The sequence below is a fragment of the Choloepus didactylus genome, chromosome 2, assembly GCF_015220235.1.
Source record: "Choloepus didactylus isolate mChoDid1 chromosome 2, mChoDid1.pri, whole genome shotgun sequence".
NCBI lineage: Eukaryota > Metazoa > Chordata > Mammalia > Pilosa > Megalonychidae > Choloepus > Choloepus didactylus.
Genome location: NC_051308.1, coordinates 36,254,129 through 36,278,954, shown reverse-complemented (window position 1 = coordinate 36,278,954; position 24,826 = coordinate 36,254,129). Strand labels below are relative to the sequence as shown.

The 24,826-nt window shown below is 44.4% G+C and overlaps 1 protein-coding gene across 1 annotated transcript in view; it reads right to left on the bottom strand.

Moving 5' to 3' along the window:
* Window positions 1-24,572, bottom strand: part of LOC119511420 (calpain-8-like) — an 81,077-nt gene extending 56,505 nt beyond the window's left edge. The window contains 2 exon segments of the mRNA XM_037805795.1: window positions 16,558-16,627; window positions 24,336-24,572. Of these exon segments, the coding sequence (XP_037661723.1) occupies window positions 16,558-16,627; window positions 24,336-24,572 (307 nt within the window).
* Window positions 24,573-24,826: the final 254 nt, after the last annotated feature.

Sequence of the window (24,826 nt, the reverse complement as noted above, 5' to 3'; positions counted from 1 at the left end):
ACCCATCCTGCCCCTACATTAAGGTGGATAAATGGCTGGAGCCAGTAGTAAAACCCCAGATAGTGTGAAGAGAAAGTCAAAGCAGGGAGAACAGATGCCATGCTTCCCATTTGGGACTCTGGGAGCAGAATAAAAATGACCATGTGGAGTACTTAGGCAGAGATAAAATGGAAAAGAGTGCCCCTAAGTCTCCCTCAGCCATCCAGGGACCAAGCTGAGGGCAGGGGGAAAGGGGCAGGTCCACCCTGTTTCAGAAGCTATAGAGTAGACTGTGTGGATCAGGAACTGAATGCAGGATGCCGAGTGTCCTATCTGCAGTGCCGAACTGAGCTGGGGCTGCACCAGCCAAGGAAGGACCCTGAAAGCTAAGTCAGCAAAAGGATGAGCTGGCGCTTCCCACATTTCCTGAGAGGCCTTTTGGACCTCCTTACATCCAGGTGGTATCTCAGGGAAGGGCAAACCCTGAAGAAGAAACCGCCCAAATGGAGCAACTGAACAACAAATATTTTTCCAGAGGAGATGAGAACCTGAGATGGGCAGAGACTGAAAAACCTTGAAGTGGCTGGTTTACATTTCCCTCCCACTCGTTGTCAATGGAAATCGGGGCTCCAGAGCAAGCTGACAACAGTGGAGAAAACTAAAGAACGCAGCACTGATGGCACATCTGATTTTCACCCTTCCAATATACGCTTGGTTCTAAAACATCCGTCTTCAATATTTTATCACAGCCGAGGCGTCTGCACCTGCTCTTCCACACAGGGCTGCCCTGCGTGTTCTACACACACTGCTGTGACTTCAGCTCTGCACACCAATTTTACTGCTAAGCAATCACAGAGACCTGCCCAGCTCCCATTGAACTGCTGTTCGAGGCCTCAGCCTTTCATGCATGCCATATGACTACATTAAAAAGGCCACACACACATAGTTTTGATACTGCTTTGTTGACAATTCCCATCTCTGGCTAGACTGACAGCTCTCTGAAGGCAAACACTGGGCCTCAAGCTTTTCACAGAATCCAGCAAAAAATGCTTACTGAATGCAATCACTTCATTATGATTTTGTCAGCACTTGTTTGAAAATTTCATACCTTGATTACCAGCAAAGACGTATGATTTAGCCCATTCTGCAGTTGGTAGCTCAAATAAGAAGAGATAAAGTGGCATTTATTAATACTTTATAAGACTAGAACCAGATTTAGAACTTAGAGCTCCTTAGTTAATAAAGCTCCTTAATAAAGAATATATCCAGCAAGAAGGTTTCTCAGCCTCAGAGCTACTGACATTTGGGGCTGGATAATTCTTCATTGTGGGGACTATCCTGTGCATTGTTGGATGTTTACCAGAATCCCTGGCCTCTACCCACTAGAAGCCAGTAGCACTCCCCAGTGTGACAACCAAAAATGTCTCCAGGGATTGCTGAATGCCCACTTGGAGGCAAAACCACCTCCCCATCCCCCACTGAGAACTACTGAGTCGGAACATCCAATTAGAACCAATTTTAGTGTGGTAAAATCAGAGATGAGGAAAGGCTTCCTGCATTGGAGGGAGGTTAGATAAACGGATTCTCTTGAGTCTACAATTCTAAACAGTTGCTTAGCTTTGTAAATGTCACTGGTGATGATCATAATGATATTTCTCTAGCCTATCACTACTAGAGTTTTCTGGGACCCACTTTCTGCTTCTCCCTTCTTTCCCTCACTCTTGCCATCTCTGACTCAAGTAAACTGTAACATCCAGGGGAAGTCTCTGACCTGCTCCTCAAGTCTGGCACCCATGCCAGGAAGTACAGTCTCTTGTTACCCCAGCTTCCAACTTTAGCTCCTCTGAAGACCCCTGGTTCAGCATGAGTACATTCAGGCCTACCTGGATTTTGGAGGTGAACTCTTGACCTCCTATAGACCCTTCAAGCCATATTATTATGTCATTCTTCATTCCCTCCAAATCATCCAAATGCCAACCCTCCTCCCCTGCAAGCAGAGGTAAAGCAAGACAGTTCTGAACCTGGGAGATACTGGCTGGAATGGGTGCCCACACTGCACCCCTGCCCCTCCTCTGTGGCCACCCACCACCGCTGCAGACACACCTCTGCCCTCTCCCGCAGCTTAGCCCTGGAGCACAGACACCTGCCAGCCTGGTGGCCTTTTGCCCTCCTCAAGTGCTCCTGTCCACTCTGAGGTCATTGTGGCCTTGCTCCCCCAGGCCACATCACCAACTGAGAGCAAGCAGCGCCTGTGAAGGCTGGCCTGATCCCAGGAGTAAACAAATTGGCCAGGCTCCCACCCTTCATCCTGAGAGGGAGCCTCCAATTATTCCTGTCCTCTCAGAATCATTTTGTAAACCTCTCCCATCTCACACCAGCTTCATACCTCCCTCAGAAAACATATCCTTGGACCTTCTTTCCCTTCAGGCTTAGGAAGTGGCTCCTCTAGGCCACCATCACTCACCAGCACTTAGCAAAAGCATGGCCAGGTGCAGGATGGTCTGTCAAACTCTGGGACAAGAGAGATGAAAAAGACACCGTCCTGCCCTTGAGGAGCCTACAAGCTTGGAAGAGTAGAAATAGCATGAGCTTTGTACACAGGTGGCCTGTGTTTAAGTTCTCAGGTCCCCACCTGTCTGCTGAGTGACTTTCAGCAAGTCCATCACTTCTACAACCCTCAATTTTCTAAATTGTAAACTGGGTTTGTCCCTCACCATCTGTTGTACAGGATCATTTGCTATTAAACAAGGGTTTATTTGTAAACAGAAATGTTCGGGGGGGGGGATATATATATGCGTATACTGGGGACACATCAAGACATAAAAGGCATAAAGATTAAAAGATACTCATGGTGTATTGCAAAAGCAGGCATAATATTTTTAGAGTACTTCTTGATCCGTGTTCCCCTAGAAGTAAGCCAGCTTCTCTTTCTCTATGCTCCACTTACCAATACAGCTTCAGAGAAAGGAGAGAAAGGAGAGAAGTCAGGTGTATGCTTCGAAATCCAGAGCAGGTGGGAGTGCCCTGAATGAGTTGAGATGGGCACAGAGGACAGAGGGGCTCTTGGCCCCCACCCCTATTGGGACTCTGAGAAAAAAACTCAAGGGAGAGAAGCTCTACACCAACTGGGAGCAGCCTGTGCAAGGTTAAGAAGGTGGTAAGGTATGGATGGACAGAGATGCCTAGTTGTTCTCCAGAAATCCCCTCAGTTTCCTTGGGGCCTCAACAAAAAAAGGACAAGAAGTCACCAATAAAATGTCAGCAGTGAACACCAGCAGAAAGCCCAGGGTGAGGACTAAGCTAACACACACCCCAGGACCTTGCCCAGCCAGGCCAGCCAGCCCAACACACCCAGTGCCATCTTGGAAAGGGGAGGGGGAATGGAGGGATCTGAAAGACTGGGCAGCTATCCCCAAGGGACTGAGTTGGGCCTAAAAGAAATGTTTAAATTATTGGATTGGACAACATTTTAAACTGAATTCAACTAAGTTTAGTTCCTACTTCCATAGCCAGGGCACCTGAGAGGAAAAAGCCACATTTTTCCTTTGCACATTCAGGTTGAAAGTAAGTATGCTTCTGGTCTCAGACATGAGCTAGGTGCCACATCCAGTGAGTGCTACAGGAGCTCGCTGGTGATGAGTTTTGAAAGTCTCCCACAATGGGCAACAGCTTCTCTGCTAATAGGGGACAATCCCATGCGGCTTTCCCTTACTTGGGGTAAAACAGGACCTTCAGTGGCCTCCCAGAATAGTTCAGCAGGGGTTCTGCCAGCACCAGAGGCTCTGTCTGCAGCTGGCCTCTTTCCCCTCCCTCAAACAGACAACACTGAGCTGAGGAAATGGAGCTCCAAGCAGCAGCTCACGTTCACTAGTGCCAAACATGAGCCCCTGCCCTGGGCCAGCTCTGCCCTAATCCATTCACTTGCACCATGGGGCTGCTCTGGGTCAGATTTAAAGCTCCAGTCTCTGCAGTTTCTTTGATCTTGCAAATGTCCTTGGGATTAATAGACCTTGCACTTCTGGAAGCTGCCCACAATAAATCCTGCCAAATCCTAAAACAGACTAATACAGTGGTTTCTGGACAGAGGAGTTCCTACAAAATGGACATGAGAAAAAATTCATTCTAGGCTCAGCCCTTCACCCTCCAAGGGATTATCCCTGAAATCATATAAGCCAAGGCTTTACCAGTATATTGCATAGGGGTTTTCTAAGTGCCTCTCTGTATTTGATTCTTCGGGCACTTGGCACCAGGTAAAGCAGGTATTTAATCCCCATTTTCCTGATGAGGAAAGCTGAGGCTCTGAGCAGTGAAGTGACTTTCCAAGGTCAGATAGTGTCAAAGCCAGGACAGGCCCAGCAAGCCTTTCTGCCTTTCCCACACGCTGCAAGGCCTCTCAGAAGCTGAGGTAGACAGGATTATCACCATTTGAAATATAAGGCCTAGATCTCTGGGCGAGAGAAGCAAGGAATTTCTGGAAACGTCCTTCCTCCCCTCAAATCACATGTAGCTTCTCAGCCTTCCCTCACCCTTACTTTCCATTTGCCCTCAGTCCCCCAGCCAGCTTGTGCTTCACCCCCAACCTACATCATATGATAGTGTCTATTTACATGGCAATAACATGAAATAGGGTTGTTAGGAAGATAAAAACCAGGTAATATGTGCTGTGTGTGTAGCTCAGTGCCTGCCACATAGTAAAGCCCTCGATAAACTTCCTTATTACCTATTAACACCCAACACATACTAATCGAAAACACAGGGACGCCCAAACCAGCAAACATTTATTGAGTGTCTACCACCTATAAGAAAACAAAAACGACAATTATGCTAGGAAGTTGGAGGTGTAATTCCTGATACCAACCTGTGTTTGATATAGGAAGTAGGACTTGCTCTCCAGCCCACACCCACCTGCCTCTCTCCCCAAGTTTCCTCTCTTGGGCATCAACACCATTAGTTTCCAATTGCTCAAGCAAGAAACTTGGGAGTCACTTTGATTTCCTTTTCCCTCATTCACTCCAAATCCAATTGCTTCCCAAATTCATCTGATTTTATTCCTAAATAGCTCTTGAGTCCTGTCCCTCCTCTCTAACACCACTTAACATTATCTTCCTCCCTCTGGATCTATCAGGGACCCTCTTTCTCCGAATATTCATTATCCAGGAACTGTAATTAACAAGGGAGCAGAAAGAAGCAAAAAAATTGTCATGACATGAAAATACTCACGGGTTTGCTTTCAAACAGTCCTCACCACTAAACACTAGTAACTGTCCCTACCAATCATGCCAGCCTCACATGCAAATACAGTGTAAAGTGACACTGAATATTTTGCTAAAGATGCAGGATTGCATGAAGTTGATGAAAGTGATATTGAAGAGCCACTCCCCAACCACTGACAAAGGAGAACCTGGCAGAGTTAAAGCAGTTTCAGTGAAGAAAGAGAAAACTGACCAGGATGAAAGTAAGAGTAGCACTTTAAAAGAGAATAGTTTGGGTATCAAAGGAGTGACACTTTCTTGTTTCATTTTCCATAGTAATATACTAAAACCTTTTTAAGAATTGTTTCCTAAGAAGCATGGGCCTCCTTTTTTACTTTTAGTGGCCTCCTTCCTATACCAGTTATCCTCAAACAATGAGGGTTTCTTGAGTTGCAATTGTCTCCTGCCTGGTGTTTGCATTCTCTGCACTGTGGCATGTCTAGCTGTGGAGCTCCCCTGCTTAAAGCCTTCCATGATTCCTCATTCTCCCCAGGAATAAAGTCCAAAATTCTTGGCACAGCATCAAAGCCCTGCACAATTTGACCACTGCTGACCTCTCTACTCTCTCTCTGTGCTCCAGCCCCCCACCCACCTCCTTTAAGGCAGGTGGTCCCCAATGCCACGCTCTCTTAGATGAGAGTTGCTCATATTATTTCTGCTTCCTGGAAACTTCTTCCCTTTCCTGTTTACTGGGAGAGGAGAGAAAGTGCCTGTTGTTCTCCAAGGTTTCCCCAAAGTCTACAGCGCCTGGCATGGAGAAGTCACTTAATAAGCACTTGTCAGATGAATGAATGAACTGTGAAAGTTCTTCCTGATTCTGACAAATTAATATGTCAGATTAGCCACTTGCTCCTTTACCCTTGTGAGCATCCCACCACCAACCATACCTGATGCCACCACCAGTCCACACCACGAACCCCACCTCCTGCTGTACAGCATTTGTATATTAAGAATCTAATACACCTAAATAGATAATCTTTCTCATTTTTTTTACATTATAGCAAGGTACCATTGTTCTGGAAGCAAGACCCCAGAGTACATCAGTCCTGGCATTAAAGATGTCCAGAAGCTCTTGAGCGTCCAGGCACCATGTTCTCAGCAGGGTATAGGGTTTGGGGGTCACCTTGAGAGGAGTGTCATCACTACAGTTCCAAAGATTCACCCCAATCTTACTGATATTTTTCTGAGCAGTGGCAATGTAACTCATTTATAGGCAACTATAATTTTTATATCCTCAAAATAACTCCTTTCAAACCATACTACATATAATAAAGCACACTAAATAATCCACTTCTGGGGCCCCCCATAGTCAGCTTGCGCCTCCACTCCCTGGTTCCCATGGCGACACAGAAGGCGCCTCTCAGACCTGACGGGGAGCGGGCAGCTCGGCTCGGAGGGGAGCCCACAGCACGTCGCTACCTTTGACTGAGGGCAGTTCTGGGCAAGGGGGTCTTGGCTTCCAGGAACTACAGAGCTCCCCGGAGAGTTAATATGCTTCAGAGAAAGTCTGAAGGAAAGGGAAAAAAGAGAGAGGTTGGCAGGTCATCTTTGAATCGGAGGCCATCTTGCTTTCCCTCCTCAGTTACCAGTGGGGAAAGAAAAAAAAAAAGGAAAGAAAACTCTTCACAGCTGAGAGAACTCATTCAGATGATTTCAAAGTTTCTTCTAGCTGCTCACGAAGCCCGCCAGACCAATTCTCATCTAATTTCTGCTATTGTTGAAGGAATAAAGCTCAATGGCGTGAAACTGCTTCTGGACTTCCTGCCTTTTTTTTTTTTTTTTTTTTCCTCTAGCTTTAAATCAGACCTTTAACGCTATTTAGAGAAGAGAAAATTTCTTAGTAGATTATAAAAATGGAATTGTTTCACCTGAGGGGAATAAAATCACTGAGTAAATACGTTTGGTACTTATGTAAATACATCTCAGAGTCAGTTTCAAGGGAAAGCGGTGTACTTCATGAGTTTAATTATAATCTTCTTTGGATTCAAAAATAAGGCAAAATGCTAGAACCCAGGTCTAACAGAGAAAGAAATAAAAAGATGAACTCTAAGATTTAATAATTCACTCCAGCCATGGCTGACATACATGTGGTGAAGTAAAAAGTGGGCCATTACTGTTTGTGTCGTGTGCCTCCTGAAACAGGTTGCTAAAATACCCCCTTCCAAAACTGACCATAAATTGTGTGGCCCTCCCAAATTGGTGGTAGGGATCCTGAGGTTTCCAAGTATACATGTGGGTCCGTAAGATGCATCTAGTGTTTTGCACAGGACGATGGAGTGTCTCCTCAGAAAAATAAGGATGGCCTTTCAGCCTCTCGCATACTATTAAAAGATGAGAAGTGAACTCAGGTGTTTCACTGCCCAGGAGCCCAATAGGGTGTTGTGGATAGGAAATGAGGTTTCTTTGGGCTGCAGAAATAATCTGTGCACAGTGCCTAAGAGCAAGATGGTGCAAAAGGAGACAGGGAGGAAACAAAACACTTAGAGGTGGTGTAGAAGGGACCCTGCAGGTTAGTGAGTGGGGCACCTGCAGGGAAAGCAGTTTCAACCAGAAGCCAATGCAGGTGTGCCTGGGGCGTGTCTACAAAGGGCAGCATTTTTCCCAAGACAAAAATGAGGACAATCAGAAGGTGGAAGTCACCTACAATGCCAGAAAGTCCAAAGAGTTATTGCCAAGGTTCCACCCGGCAAGGGAGTTAACCCTCACTGAGATCTCTCTAACTTCAGCTACCCAGGATCCGGAGAAGGAAGATGCTGAGCCCATGGGGACAAAGAGAACAAGTAAGAGCAAATGGAATCTGAGGAGATAAGGCAAGGGGGAGCACCATGAGAGAGGCCAACAACCCAGTACTGATGGGGAGCACCTCCTCAGGCCCTGGCCCTGCAGAGTGATGGAGAAACACAGTCCTTGAGACCTGAGCAAGTATGTGGAAGGGGCCCAAGATGGGACAGGAGAAGTCCAGAGGGCCCAGGTGGCAGAGTGCCAATGTCCAAAGCTGAGTATTAGGATGCAGGCTGCCATGACCAGGGGCTGGGTCACAAAGCTGGGAAACAAACCCTAGGGCCTCACACCCATCCTGTGGGACTTCCAAGCAAGGAGCAGAAGGTGAGAAGGTAAACCAAAGTGCAAGATAAAGAGGGTCCCACCCTCAAGGAGGAGGTATTGGGGGAACGTATGAAGAGGCCTCATGCAATCCCTAAAGAAACTCGACTGTAACTATCACGAGGTGACTGTGGGAGTGGAGGGAGCATTACACAGGGCAGACCCAACCAGTTTCTGTCCAGTGGTGAGGGGTTGCTCAGCCCAAGATCAGTAAAAACAACTGAAATGGCAAGGGGGTTGGGGGTGACAGGAACTGATAGGGCCAAGAGAAGCATCTGAAAGAGAGGGGCGTTTAGGAAGGGCTTGTTAACTGACCTACACTGGTGCATGAGGAGACTCTGCTTGTTTCCATTCCTCAATCAGCATAGCCTCTTAGAACAAAGGAAGCACCTGTCGTTTGCCCCCATGACGGTCGCATGGGTTTGCTCCTATGAGGACCAGTCTCTTCTGGGAGGAGGAGGGAGCAGAGGAGGGAAAGGGAAGACCCACTTTTTATTCCGTGGATGCTGGGAGTCAGCTTATTGAAGAACTGACAGGGCCTGCCTCCAAGCCACAGCCCCGGATGCTCCCATGGGCTGCTTTGAACTTGATGGAGGCCTGAGCACAACCTGTCACCTTGTCCTCCCTGCTCCTGCACCAGCCTCAACCTCCACCTTCTCCTTTTCAGCGAAGTCTCCAGGAGTCAGCACACATGGGCTCCCCTTAGCCTTGGGGACCTGGGCATTACACCGCCAGGGCTAGTTCAGCCACACAGTCTGCAGATGGCACCGGGGTCTCATTTAGTTATGCCCTTGAACTGTCCTGAGGGGGCAGCAGTATACACCTAATAAGTCAGAGCTGAAGGAGCCCAAGACTTCTGGGCCATGTCTTCGATGGTGTCCACAAAAGTGGGAACCAAAGCCTCGAGGCAATGGGTAGGGCACGGTCTTCTCACCGCCAGGTGAACTCTTAGGCATAGTACTGGACCCCAACAGGGTGGGTGCTGTTGGGTTTGTGGATATGTTAAAATCATTGTCCCCTATGACAGAAGTATTTCAGCAAAAACAACCCTTCTGCATGGGAAGCAGCCAAGCCTGGGACCTGGTTTTCAGACCCAAACCTCAGGCTGCTCTTCCAAGATAGAGCTCCACCATCCAGCCCGGGACCATCCATCACCCCCGGATACAGTTAAATAACCTCAAGGGTAAGGGGACAGCTCCCTGGGGACTCAGAAGCTCACCTGCACTTTTTGCTTTTCTTGTACAAAGTGAGGGATGGTAACGACACCCAGAGCAGGTCAAACTGGAGAGCGCTAACAAAGTTCCCTTCCCGCAAAAAGGAAATCTCCACCTGCCAGATGAAGGCTCCTGTTCCTGAACTGCAGGCTTCTTAATATTTTCTGTGCATTGACCCCTTTGGCAGTTCAGTGAAGCCTAGGATCCTTTCTCAGAATAATGTTTCCAAATGCACAAAATGAAAAATAGAACTATAAAGGAAACCATATTGAAAAACAGTTATCAAATTATGTTAAAAATTGTAATATTTGTGCTTCCTTATTAATGTATATAAAAGATTTAGAGAGGAACTTAAACAGCATAATTTTGAAGTAGTGATAAGCAGAAATGGTATTTTAAGATATTTGCAACAACTGTAATATGATATGAAAGTAATTAGTGATTTCTATTTACTGTGCTTCATTGCCTGCCTTCATAATGGAAGGAAATGATATATTTCAGTTAGGGATTAGTGAAACTTAAGACATAACATAGAATGAATACTTTCATATTCTCTAAATAATACTCAAGATGCAAATCCTCCTGTAACCCACTAACTCAAATTCATATTAAAGTGTAAATAGATGCCCCAGGCCCTTTCCTCAGAGTAGACAGGCCAGTGGTGATGGGAGGACTGAGCATGAGGGCACTGGGCATCGGAACCAAGGCAGAGGGAAATAGAAGGGGAGCCACTGCAGACAGGAAAACACCCCGTTAGCAAACACAAACCTCCCCCACGTCACATGGGCTGGGCCAGATGGAACAGTCAGCTGCAATTTTCCTGCCTCGTGGAGGCCTGACCCTGCACTCCCCAGAATCAGTGAGCAGCTTTGGCCCTCAGTTCTCTGAGGCTTCTCCTGATTGCTCATTAAAAGTAACCATTCCGTCCTAGTAAATTGATTTACTTCGCCCCAGTTCTCCAAGGATGCTACGGATCAAAAGGTGTCAAGAAAAGTGCTGTTAAAGATGCTGACACAACTCCTAACTGCTGACAAGCAGTGTGCACCCAGCTCATGTACCAGGAGTGCAGGCCCTTCTTGGTTGGGGGTTGCTGACTTTCAGAGGAAAATCAATGCAAGGGGCACATGAGAGAGTGGGGATGAATTTAGATCATTGCTGTTGGTTCTTGGTCTTTAGAGACAGGTGACATGGTTCGGTAATTCCCTTTTCAAAACAAGAATATAGAATATAAAACTCTATTCAATAAATACAACAAAAGATGAAAAAGACCTCAACTCCCCTGAGATGGATTGAAAAATCAGGTCAATAGAGAAAGGGAGGTAGAAGAGATAAGCAAACACAAGCACACACATGCAGATATAAAACTGAGAGTGAAAAACAGATGGAGAAGGCAGGATAGAGAGAGGGAAACCCCAACACTTCAAACTCTTCAAGGAAATCTCATCTCACTAATCCTGTTACATATGGAAAATAAAACATCAATAAAGTAAAATAATTTTAGTTTAAAATAATTTTTAGATTAAAATTTTGGATAAACATCATGAGTACAGAGTTTCTGTCTGGAGTGATGGAAAAGTTTTGTATTAGTGGTGAAGGTAGCACAACATTGAGAAGGTAATTAACTCCAGAGTTCTATACTTAAAAGTGGTTAAAATAGGAAATGTTATGTTGTATATATGTTATCAAAATAATTTTTTTAGATAAACATTGTAACATTTGATATTTAGAAGGCATTCTAATTTCTATCTAAATGCTAGAAGTCTCCTTTCTTCATTTGTTAAAGAAGAAAATCTCCTTCTCCCTATTCCTGAAAACAGCAAGTGTCATATTTAATTTTTCAGGTCTTCTACCATTATAGAGTAACATCTCTCTTTATGTGGCCTGTGGTCCTTCTGTACCCAAAGAAATTTTAAGTCCTGTTGCATTTTTAAAATCATAGGCATAAATAATGCAACTTCCTAGCGTTTCCCTAGGAAGGGAAATGAGGGTGGAACTAGGCTAAGGACCAAATGCAGCCTATGCAATAGGGAGCGGTGGCAGGTCCTGTTAAACCTCGGAGAGCTGGGCTGGGCTATGAGGCACGTCCAAACAGAGGCCCACTGGGGACCAACGGACCCAGCAAGCAGTAAGGAATAGGTTCTCTTTGTGTTCCTTTGTTTTAACCACAGCACTAGCAGGGGCTTGGGTCAGTTTCATTCATGGTCTATCCCAGGGACAGACTTCCATTGTTGAGGATCAGCAAGCACCCTCAAGCACCTCTATGCTCCTACCCAGAAGTGTCAGCAAGCTGGGGACAGACAAGCGGGTAAGCTGGCTTACATGAAACTTGGAAACCCTTTGACAATAAAGACACATAGACAACTTCAGGATGGGATTTTTATTCTAAATTCTGGTCCAGCCTAATTGTCAAGAATGATAGAGAGTAAGAAAGGAAGAAAAACACATGGGTAGCCTTAGATTTAGATTATACCTGTTTTCAAATTATTTACTAATGACATAGGGCAGACAGCTTCGTTCAAAAGGTGAACAAGCATTCATTAAGCCCTGATATGCACAAGGCACAACGGATAAGGAGATGTGGGGGACAGTCCATGGAGCACACAGTTAGGACTCCCAGGGTATTTAACATCCATTGCTGCCCTTGGTAGCACCCACTTCCTGGATGACAGGGAGCAAGTGTCAACTCTCTACCCGTTGCAAGCTGTGTTTGATCATACCCCCAATTTACAGCTGTGGAAACTGAGGTGGTGAGTCCACAAGCAGGCCATGAAGACCCAGGTCTACCTGTGTGTGCTCTATCCACCAGAGTGTGCTGGGTTAGGCACTGCTAATGGTAGATCCCAGAGAGAAAGGATTCTCATTATTTTGCTGCAAACACTAATTTTGCAAATACCGAACCACTGCTCATGGAGGAAATACAAGGTGAGGTTCCTGTGAGCCTCTGTTCACAATATTCTCAGGAACTGATTGATACATACCTGGTATTATGTGTGTTTCTGTTTACTTAATATATATTGTTGATTCATTTACATTGAACTCATGGCCAAAAGCACTATAACTCATGCCTGAACAAAACTTATCTAACACACCCCGTTTATTTACTTGTATGGAGGCCAAACCATACTTTCAGCCTACAGAAACTGGCCTGCCCAAGGAGAAGTCATATTTTGCAGCAAGAATTGCTAGTAATTGGATCCTTAGCCTATCAGTTCCCTACCCAGTAATCAGTTCTCCAAACAAAGCCAATAGGACTATACATGAAGAGAAACTCCGATGGGATCCGAGAGGCTCACACTTTTAGGATGAAGGTCCAGCTTAGCAAGAACAGTAAGGACGCAGGGAGAAAGGACACCCCATCAGGACTGAAGCAGCCATATGCCAGACCTGCTGACAAATACCCTCACACAGATAATATGATGCAAGGACAAGGATATTCACCGCAGCATTTTTTATAATAGCAAAAGAGTGAAAACAACACATCTGTCAGAGGCTGGTTAAGTCCACTGTGTTACATCCACACAATGGAGTACAGTACACACAGCCACTGTGGAAAACAGTTTGGCAGCTTCTCAAAAACATAAACATAGAACTACCATATGACCCAGCCATCCCATTCCTAGGTATATACCTCAAAGAATTGAATGCAGGGGCTTGAACAGGTATCTGTACAGCCAAATTCATAGCAGCATGATCCACAACAGCCCAAAGGAGGAAATGACCTAAGTGTCCATCGACAGGTGAACGAATGGTTAGAACAAAATGTGGTATATCCATAGTATGGAATACTATTCAGCCATAAAAAGGAACGAAGTTCTGATATATGCTTCAACATGGATGAACTTTGAAAACACTATACTCAGTTAAATAAGCCAGACACAAAAGGACAAATATCATATGATTCCACTTATGTGGAACAGCTACAGTAGATAAATTCATAGAGGCAGAAAGTATATTAGAGGTTTCCAGGGGCCTGAGGGAGGGGGCAGAGGGGTGTCTTTACCTAATGGGCCCAGAGTCACTGTTTGGGGCAATGAGAAGTTTTGGAAATGGATGGTGGAGATGGTGGCACAACATTGTGAATGGCATTAATGCCACTGAAGTATACACTTAAAAATAGTTAGAATGACAACTTTTATGCTCTATAGATGTTACCACAATAAAATGTTTTAAAAAAAGAAAAGGACAAAACTCTTTTTGTACTAAAATGGAAAGATCTCCAAGAAATTTTATTACTTGAAATAAAATTGCAGTTGTTGAACAGCATTTACAGTGGGCTACCTTTAGTTCAAGAAAGGGATGAAAATAAAAAAATTTAGAATTGCTTGCATTGGCAAAAAGAAACACTGAAAGGATACACACACACACACACACACACACACACACACACACACACAATGCCAGTTTGGATGTATTATGTCCCCCAAAATGCCATGTTCTTTGTTGCAATCTTGTTGGGGCAGACGTATTATTGTTGATTAGGTTGGAGCCTATTGAGTGAGTGTTTCTATGGAGATGTGACTTAATTAACTGTGAACAAGACCTTTGATTGAATAATTTCCATGAAGATGTTACCCCACCCATTCAGGTGGGTCTTAATTAAATCACTGGAGCCATATAAAAGAGCTGACAAACAGAAGGAACTCAGTGCTGCTGCAGCTGAGAGACACATTTTGAAGACAGCGGCTGGAAGCTGGCACTGACATTTTGGAGAATGCCATTTTTGAAATGCAACCTGAGGCAAGCAGACACTAGTCATGTGCTTTCCCAGCTGACAGAGGTTTTCCAGACGCCAATGGCCTTTCTTCAGTGAAGTTACCCTATTGCTGATGCCTTACCTTGGATACTTTATGGCCTTAAGACTGTAATTTTGTAACCAAATAAACCCCCTTTATAAAACCCAATCCATTTCTGGTGTTTTGCAAAACAGCAGCATTAGCAAACCAGAACACACACAAAGTGGTTACAGGACAGTGAGCAGTGGGGTAGACGGAGATGGGGTGGAAATCAAACTTTTCACTGTATACCTTTTAGCTGGTTGTTTTAATTTTTGAACGATGTATATTCAAAATAATTTTTAAGTAATAACATAATTACTTCATGACGAAGATATCGTTTCCATTATATATATCACTTATATAAAAGAAGGAAAACAAACAAAAAAAAATCTAGAGCAGACCCCACCATGCTGTGTTGGGCTCTAAAAAGGCAGCAAAGCTTTAACAAATACTACTTCCACCAGCGCTGCAGGATGCCACCTTGTTCTTCGAGAGCCCACAGTGTGCATTGGGGGAGGAATTTCTCCTTTTAATCTCACCACACTTCATCGGTTTTTCAGGACCGGTCCCGGCTCAGATCTCACTGACCACACAGGTTGTTAAGCCCCAGCCACTGGCTTCCCATCCACATCCCATTCACCGAGGCTTGGCCTCTTCCCCCAGACCAAGTGCCCAGATGTCCTCTCAGGAGTTCTGACTCAGCAGCCCCGCTGCACAGGATTCATTAAAATCCACCACCCCACAACTTGGCTGACCCAGAGCAGCCACCACAGCAGGTGCCCCACTTGTTTGGATGTGAGTCAGATTCAGAGAGTTAGTTGGGTTGGTTTCCTGCTCTTTCGGCTCCATCTAAATCAGCAGCACACCCTCACCATGGTAACACTCAGGCCCCTTTTTGGAAACACTCTCTTCTTGATTAAAACTATTCAAAGGAAAATCCATCCGTGTCAATCAATTAAAAGGCACTTAATAAATCCCTTTTCCAAAGTTAAAACATCTATAATGAGTAGCTGTTACAGGCATGGATTCTAAGTTGTGTTTCCCTGAGATGCATGCAAATTAGGTTAAACATTTAGCTTGAAGTGAAAAGGCACCACACACTTACCCAGAACAAGAAAAGGTCAGAGCGCCACCCCTCTGTGGGCCCTCACACAAAGGCTTAGGAAACGGATGCTGTGGCTATCAGGGAACAGGGTACATGCACCTTGTGGCACCCCAAATCATTGTCACAGCTTTATACTTATACCCCATGAGCTCCAGCTGAGGCATATTTGCTATACTCATTAAAGGAGAGAAAATCGGAAGCATTTTTAAGATAAAGTGCCATGTGATTTTTAAAGTCATGAAGATCTCAAGCAACCTGGAGAGAGAAGGTTTTCCTGGCTGGGACATGGGGGAAAGGAAAAGGGGGAACGTCCTCAAATATTTATTTTTAGTAGGGTCCATACAGATGCTGAGCATTGTGTTTGTTTTGCTGTTTTCCACAAAGTTGGTTTGTTTCTTCTTTGCGTTCATTTCCAGTTCTCTATTTTGCAGCAGTCTGAAGTCCAGCAAATTCAATTCAGGACCACACCCCATAAAATTAAGTCCAATTCTATGCAGAAATGCCCATATATGAGGCCCTGCTGTGAAATCAACAAAGTATGTCCGCTATCAAGGAGAATCTTGATTTGTGGCAACTGAAAGTAGAACTTGCCCCCAAAATAAAATGAATTATTTCTGAAATTTAACTCTACTTGATTTGAGGGAATATGAGATGCTGGGAAATGAAGTTTCTTGATTCTGGGATTCTGGGCCTATGAAACAAACCTTGGCCAGAAAGATAAGAGTCTTGTGTTCTTACTGATTATAAAAACATCTATTGTGACAGCCTGTAATTATATAGACATGGTCATTCCTTCGGGCAAATTATGTCTGCTTGGAGGTAATGACCATTAAAAAGTACAGCACGGTTATCTACCATATGCCTATAACCCTGGCTCCTTACTCTAGCATTAAAAGGGTTAAATGAGCCTGCAGAAAATCTCTTGCTGATGGAGCCAAAAGATAGTTTCAGCATTTGAGACCCATAGTGAAGAACACATTCTCAAAAACACAAACCCATATAGATACTCACGTACATAATTCAACAGCACAATATTGTGAATGGTCAAGTCTAACAGCTGAACCCGATGTTGCTCATTTTACATACACACACCTGCTCCCAAACAAACAGGACTGTCCGCAGTTACTCACCCAGACCACCCTGACAAATGTCTGTGCACGTAGCTCCACCAACGATAAACTGAGGGCTGGGACACAGTTCCTGAAAGTAATTTGGGACAAAAGATAAGTCACAAGTTGCCCAGCAAAGGTGGCAGGTCAAAGTACAGACAGCACAGACAGCACAATACTGAGCTACAGACTTCCCAACCTGGAAGAGAGTAAGGAGAACATCTCTTGCACATGCCTCATTCTATTGCTGAGGATTCTAATGCCCAGAGAAGCAAAGACACCTGCCCAGAACCACACAGAGAGGGAGTGATAAAGCAGGAGCAGAGCCCAGGGCGCCATCACCGTTCATGTTTTCATTACTATACATAATGTGTGGGTGTAAGGGTGTGAAAAGGTGGCGCAGGGGAGAGAAAGGCAAACTGAGAAAATATGTGATGCAATATGATGTCATCCATCCAGTCAACACCGCTTCTCTACACAGGGAGATCAGAATAATGTTTAGCACTCTAGCAAAATGCTATGCACCCTGAGGACACTCATTAAAGACTTGACTAAATGATAATCATCCCATTTGCTGATGGAAAAACTGAGGTGTCAGGAAGTGCCATATCCAGAGAGGAGAACTCAACTTCCTCCTCTCCCCTTCATCAAACTGGCATCTGCCTAAAGCAGTCTCATGTCTCATCTGCGGCACATGAAGCATTCTTTAGGCATTCCTTCTTTATTTGCTTACCCAGCAAGGATTTATTGAGTACCTATCCTACATATGGTACTATTTGCACTGTGGTGGGCAGGGGTGGGAGGAGCCTGGTAAAATGAAGATAGAAGAGAAAAAAAATGGTTCTCGACCTCAAAGTGTTTTCATTCTACATGAGTCTATGACACTCACAAAAAAAATCAGAGAAAAGCCTACTTCATAATAATGGAATGTAGACAACATACACAAAGTGAGAAAAATAAGAAATGTCCAATAGGGATTATGGCTGAAAGACTTATTAGATGTGAGATGATACATGTCCACTAGAAAGGCTGAATTTAGGAGCAGTCTATGGACTGGTTCTGAAAGCAGAGCTGGTTCTGCCCAGCCACCACACAAACTTTCAGAGGGAAAGAGTGAGGATTTCAGGGACAAAAAATAAGCCGGAATACATTTAATCAGAGGCATCCCAGGTTGTGCTACATCAAGGACTGTCTGACCACAAAAAGTAAGAAACATTTCATCTCACTTTATAGAGATGAAAAAATGGTAGATCAAAAAGGACCAGGAAGCCAAAGTGAGGGGCTGAGGACAGAGGCACAGGGTCTGGGTGGAACAGTGAACTGCAGGCTCCAGGATTCTGCTGCATGAGATGGGAACCTTCCAACTGGCAGTCTGGGGTGGGATATGAGGCTGCCTGCTCCTACCTAAATAGGCAGAAACAACTTGTTTGGACTGGCTTTTTTATTTAAGTATTTAAAAAAAAGTTTGATGGTAGTGTGATACTGTGAATGTAATTAATACTACTGAATTGTACAGTTGAAAGCAGTTAAAATGGGAAAATGTGAGTTGTGTATATGTTAACACAATAAAAAGTTTTAAATTTTTTTTCATTAGCTTGTTTTTTACTGAAAAAGTAATACAGGCACATGGTAAAAATCTAACAGTAAATAATGGTGTAAAAGACAAAAAAATCCTTTCCACCACCATATTCCCCACTGTTAACATTTCTCATGTATCCTTCTGGAAACTATCTTTGCTTATAAAAGTATATTTATATTATATCCTTTTTTTAAATCACATGTCTTGTACATCTTTTCTTATCAGCACATATAGATATTTATAATTTCATTATAAGTACCACAAGTTATTTAGCCAGGCTTCTAGTGATGGACCTTTAGTTTTGTTTGTTTATTTCCATCTTTTGCCATATTTGGTGATAATTTAAAGAGAGAGTGGCATCAGCCAAACTAGGAGTTCTACAAGTGAGCAGCTGCAATCCCCATCCAACATCCTAGGAGCTTCCAGTCTCCAGTCATCTCTTGGTGAATAAAAGGTGGAGAGAATCTAAAAATAACACATAAAAAGGAAGGGACCAAAAAAACATTTTTTTAATTTAAAAAAAGGCTTTTAAAGAAGGGAAAGTTTGCTTCATTGAAAAGGAAGGGAAGAGAACACACTGCTTAAGGGTTTGGGAAAATCTCCATTCTTAAAAACCCTCTTAACATATTCTCCTCTTCACCCTTCAGTCCCATTCATTCTTCGGTCCCCTGAAAGCTGACATCTCCCTCCACAACTCCAGTGAAACTGCTCCCACCTCACTTACCAGAACTTTCAGAATTTGATAAATTCGACAGATGTTTTCTATTGAATCTTACTTGTCTGATCTTTGATGTCTGATACTATTGCCTATTCCCTCCTCCTGCAAACTCTTTCCTTCCTGAGCTTATGGGACCCTACTCGCTCTTGATTGTCTCCTCACCTCTCTCAATACTCCTTATCAGTCGCCTTCATCGATTCCTTTCCTCTGCTCATCCTTGAGCATCAGGGAACCCCTAGGCCCAGGGCGCGAGTCCCTCCTCTGATCCCGTGTCATACAGCAATAGCATACCCCAAACCCTCCCTTCGTGACATCATCCAAACCCACGGCACTGACTACTAATTGTAGAAATATGCTGACACTTCTAAAATCACTCCCCTGAGCTGTATACCCAGTTACCACATCATGCTGTTCATGTGAAATAAATCCAGTAGACCCTATCTAATAGGTTTACCAAGTTCTGCCGAAGTTTTGAGTTTGGGTTGGGACAGGATAGTTGGTAAAAGCTACAGAAAATTTAAAGAGGAAGCACTGCATCCCAAATGGTGCTAAGTGGTTTACAGGGAAGTGGAATGCTCATTTCACCTCATGTTATTCATCAGCATAATTCAAAATTGTTCCTCACCCACCACACCTCCCCCAAAAAACCTAAGAAATGCCATGACTAACATGTTGTATGAATCTTTCAGGGCCAACAGAAAGTCCTTAATTTTGTGAGTAGATTGCATCTTAGCATTATCCCTGAAGAATTGGGCCAAAGTCTTCTCTCCATTGCTAACTTTCTGTTGGAACTCAAATCAGAGACACAAAGTAATCTGGCAGCCCAAGGAGAAGAGGTTTAAAAGAAGCAGGCTTCTGTGCAGAGGAGGGGCTCCCACCTCCACAAACGTAGGGCAATGTTGTTGTTGTTGTTGTTGTTGTTTCCTTAATAATAAATGTATCTTTTTAGCAATAACATTTTACTATTACTCAGGTAAGGATCTCTAATCACTCCATAAACACAAATTACTGTATTCAAGCCTCTTATGACACTCTAAAGAATGGACATAAGGAAAACACAGGTATCAGTAAGGAATCCAAGGTAGGAAGTGACCTAAAACTTCACATTCTCCATGATGATGACTACTTGGAAACACTGTTCTCCCAGGTCGTCACACCATGTAGATGGTCTTTGGTATTTCGGGGGCTCTGACTGTGCCCTTTCAAGGAACCCAATGGTGCCACCATCTTCATCAGCAGCATCATTAATGATGTCTCCATTCCTTAGCCAAGCACTCCTATCCCTCTATGATCTGGCCCCATTTGATATTTCCAGCCTCATCTCTCCCAGTTTCCCACAATGTTCTCTCTTCCAGCTACAACAGATCACAACCTTCCTCTGAATACATTTTTTCTGAATCTACTTCCACAACCCAGTGTAGTGTTCACATCTGTGCGCTCTGTCTGGGGGTGAGTTCTACCTGGTCTCTATCAAGACCTTTTTCCTTCATCAAGCCCAGCTCAAATGTCTCCAGTAATTAGCCTCCTTCCATTCCACAGCCAAATTCTGCTCCTTCCCCTGAACTTCCATAACAATTTGTTCAGATTCATATTTCACCCTCTAGACAAACTGCCTTGTGAAAATAGTTAATGATGTCTCATTGTATTAGGCATTTACTCTGTGCCAGGCACTGTGTAAACTCATTCTTTCATTCAAGCCTCCCAATAACCCACTGAGGCAGGTAGTAATACTATTCCCATTTTATAGATGAGGAAACTGAGTCTCAGGGATGTAAGGAGTGTACCCATGGTCCTACACCTAGTAAATGGCAGAAAGGGGACAAGAATCCTGAACCACGTGATGCCCAATCCCATGCTTTGAACCTCCCTGTTGACTGTTGTCTGTCTGTTCTCTCCAACTAGGCAGAAGCTCCAGGAAGGCTCCTGTCTAGCACTTGCACATGGCCCGCACTCAGTAAATCACTGCTGAATTGAACACTCCCAGTTCACTAATCCAAAGGGCAGCAGCAGGAGAAAGAACAGAAACCCCAAACTGTGGCCTCTCCCCCTTCATCCTTATCCCAGGTTTCTTCCAACAATTCAACCCTGCAATGTTTCCACTAACTTCAGCAGCATATTTCATGGGTCTTTATTATTCATCTGATATCACTTAGCTCCCATCTCTCTGTATTTCTCCTTAAAATCAATAAACTTCCTAATTGCCAAACAATGAACACTTCAGAGAAGAATATCATTGACTGGGCTGCAGTCAATATCAGAGACTGGGCCTCCTCTCACCAGGCACACCTCAAACCGCAGGGTCCTGGGTAGGGCGTTGACTCAGCCCAGTGGAGAAGCCAGGAAATAAGGATGCAGAGAAGCAGCTGCTAAGGCTTTCTTCCTAAGGACAAGCTGCCAGCAATGCTTGGCTCCTCTGCCACATGGCAAGGCACATGGCTACATCCCACTAGTCTCTCTGTTCTCTTCTGTGTTTTGTTGATTTCAGCTTCTTGCTTCCATGGCTTTTTCTCTCTGTATTCATTCCATTCAAAAAGAACTCCAGTAACAGGATTAAGATTGAGCTGGGACACACCTTAACTGAAGTAACTTCATCAAAAGTTCCTACTTACAATGGCTTTACACCCACAAGAATGGATAAGATTTAAGAATATGTTTTTCTGGGGTACATACAACTTCAAATCACCACACCCTCAAAAGCAGCAGGTGTACCTGTAATGCATTTCTAGACACCCCAACCTACTTCCAGGCCCCCGAGAGGCCCCTTGGAGGAAAGAAATGAAGTGTTTAGGAATACAGTGATTTCCAGATTCCAAAGCACATCCCTGATAGAGATAGGATCAGGATCTTTACCTATTGAAAAGCTCATTTAATAATCTCTAAGATGTTGGAAGATAAGGCTGTGTTCTCTAATGTGCCTTTGTGGTGTGTGAACATGAGCTTGGCTGAAAGGAGCCATGTGATAATTCTTCAGTGATGATTGAGGACAGAGAGGTCAAATTTTGACAAGCATTTATTTATTCAACAAGCATCTGAAAATTTAAAATAGAAGTCCTTCAATTCCACATTAATCAGGTCCTATGGATTTTATAGCATCCTCTTGGCTAGCACAAACCAGCACATACACCTATTACCATATGTACATGGACACTGAGACCATGGGGAAGACACAGTTCGGGAAAAATGGACAATATGACTAAGTAGGTAAGAGCTTTAAGAATTTTAAAGGAAGGAAAAAAAACTAGGCAAAACTTGAAAGGTGAAATCACTGCCCTCCCCCCTACGTGGGATCAGACACCCAGGGGAGTGAATCTCCCTGGCAACATGGAATACGACTCCCGGGGAGGAATGTAGACCTGGCATCGTGGGACGGAGAACATCTTCTTGACCAAAAGGGGGATGTGAAAGGAAATGAAATAAGCTTCAGTGGCAGAGAGATTCCAAAAGGAGCTGAGAGGTCACTCTGGTGGGCACTCTTATGCACACTTTAGACAACCCTTTTTAGGTTCTAAAGAATTGGGGTAGCTGGTGGTGGATACCTGAAACTATCAAACTACAACCCAGAACCCATGAATCTCGAAGACAGTTGTATAAAAATGTAGCTTATGAGGGGTGACAATGGGATTGGGAAAGCCATAAGGACCACACTCCACTTTGTCTAGTTTATGGATGGATGAGTAGAAAAATAGGGGAAGGAAACGAACAGACAAAGGTACCCAGTGTTCTTTTTTACTTCAATTGCTCTTTTTCACTCTAATTATTATTCTTGTTATTTTTGTGTGTGTGCTAATGAAGGTGCCAGGGATTGATTTGGGTGATGAATGTACCACTATGTAATGGTACTGTAAACAATCAAAAGTACGATTTGTTTTGTATGACTGCGTGATATGTGAATATATCTCAATAAAATGAAGATTAAAAAAAAAAAAAAAAAAAAAAAACTAGGCAAAAGTTAACTGATACCTGACTTTGATCACTAAGAGAAATCCTTTCTCCCCCATCCACTCCAGGCCTTTGGAATCCTTCAGTTCAGCTGGAATGCTTTCCACCCCCATGAAGTGTTTCCATCCAAATGATGGTTACATCCCAGGTTCTTTGACTCATTGTTACCATCCCTGTTTAGCACTTACTTCATTTGCCCTGGTTGTCAGCACTTTATTCACACTTCTGTCTCCCCATCATCTCCATCAGAGCTGAGACCACATTCTCTCACAACACCTTCCCAAACAGTGCATAGCCAACTGCCAGCACCAAACAGAGGCTCAACACACTGTCTGTTGAAAGGAAATGTGGCTGTCCGCTCTGAGGTTGAGTATAAAAGCATGATTCCCAACCTCAACTTTGCCAACACCCCAGGGTAACCCAGAGTTTCAGGGTGGGGATAGGGTGCAGCAAGATGGGGCATGGTGGGCAGGAAGGAGGCAGGTAAAGTACTTTTTCACAGAAGTAGAAACTGTCGGGCAAAATGATGAGGTTGAAAACAGAAGGGATAGAGCAAGCTGAAGTTAAATGGTGATTTTGAACATTTCCAAAGAATTAGTCTCTCCTTATCCTCCCTTTTCAACCACTACCAAGAAAACAGGTACCATGACTTGATTTCTCCATTGTGACCTAAAAGGGAAAAAGAGTTCTGGTCCAGGGACTGAGTGTGTCCATTTAACAGTCCCCTCTTTTGAGACTTCGTCATGTGCCTGACATTGTACAGAGGACTTCATATGGATTAGGTCAGTTCTCACAAGCACACTGTGCAGAGGGGATTCTTATCCCTGAGGTTCAGAGGTCAAGTCACTTGACAAGGGTCACACTGACCCAAGATTAAAAGGCTGAGAGAGATGACTTAGGGATTAGGTTTGGAAAGGATGGTTCTCCCTCCCTTGCCCTTGAGCTTTGGGTGGTGTCAGTGACAACATCCAGAAGCCCCATCTGCATTCAGAGACCCACCACCCCAACCTCCGCACCCACCAGCCCTGATGGAACAGTGACAATTCATAGCTTCAAACAACTCTGTTCCTATCAGCAATGACACTATCATGATTTACCCCAGGACTGATTACACCCAGCATTCATTTGTTCCACTGTGAGCTGGCTAGGGGAGGCATATGCACTATTAACTATTATGTATTCTGTGCCTCCTACATGCTGGCCACAGGACTCTGAGCATTATCTCTAGTCTTCATAGCAACCCAGTAAGGTGCCTGCAGCTCCATTTTACATATAAGAATGTTGAGGCTCACTGCAGTTAAGTGATCCACCCAAGGCCACACATAAAGGGCAGCACAAGGATTCCAATCAAACTTGTCTGATTCCAAAGCCCAAGCATCGTCTTCCCTCTATACCACATTGCCTCTGAAAGAAACTTCTAAAAGGAGGGGCTGGGGAGCAAGCTTTCTGAAATACAGGATCCAGGAACTTCGGACCCAGAGCCATGACTTCTCAATCGATTCTTTCTGACCAGAGTGAAGGTCCCCACCCTCCATCATGCTCACAGTGAGCCCACCTCCTTACCATGGGCCGTTTCCAGGCGATGCCTTGAGTTTCGGGGGAGGATGGGCCAAGGTCCTTAAAGCCCAAGGCTGATGGACATGCTGGAAACTCCGGGTCCTTAAAAAGGACCCCTGAGTCCAAGCACTGTTCTCTCAGAGTCTCAGAGTCCTGGCCCAAGTATTTTATGGCCTTCTGGTTGGAGCAGAGACCTTCAGCCACTGACTGCTGCTTGGATACTCTGGCTTCCAGGGCTGCCATGGCCGAGGGCTCCATGGGGTGGACTGGAGGGCAGAGCTGCTCTGAGCTCTCAGAGGCCTGACCCACTGGAAGGGGAGCTATAAGGCAGCAGAGAGAAGGTGGAGCAGGTAGACATTTTGCGCCAGGCCCTGCTTCAGAAGGAAATGAGTCAGACTAGAAACAAACATGTGCCCCAGGTGAAAAATGGAACTCCCCACCTTCCCTGTCTACCTTTCAGCAGACAATTAAGGAGGCTGGGAAGCTTCCAGGGCCCA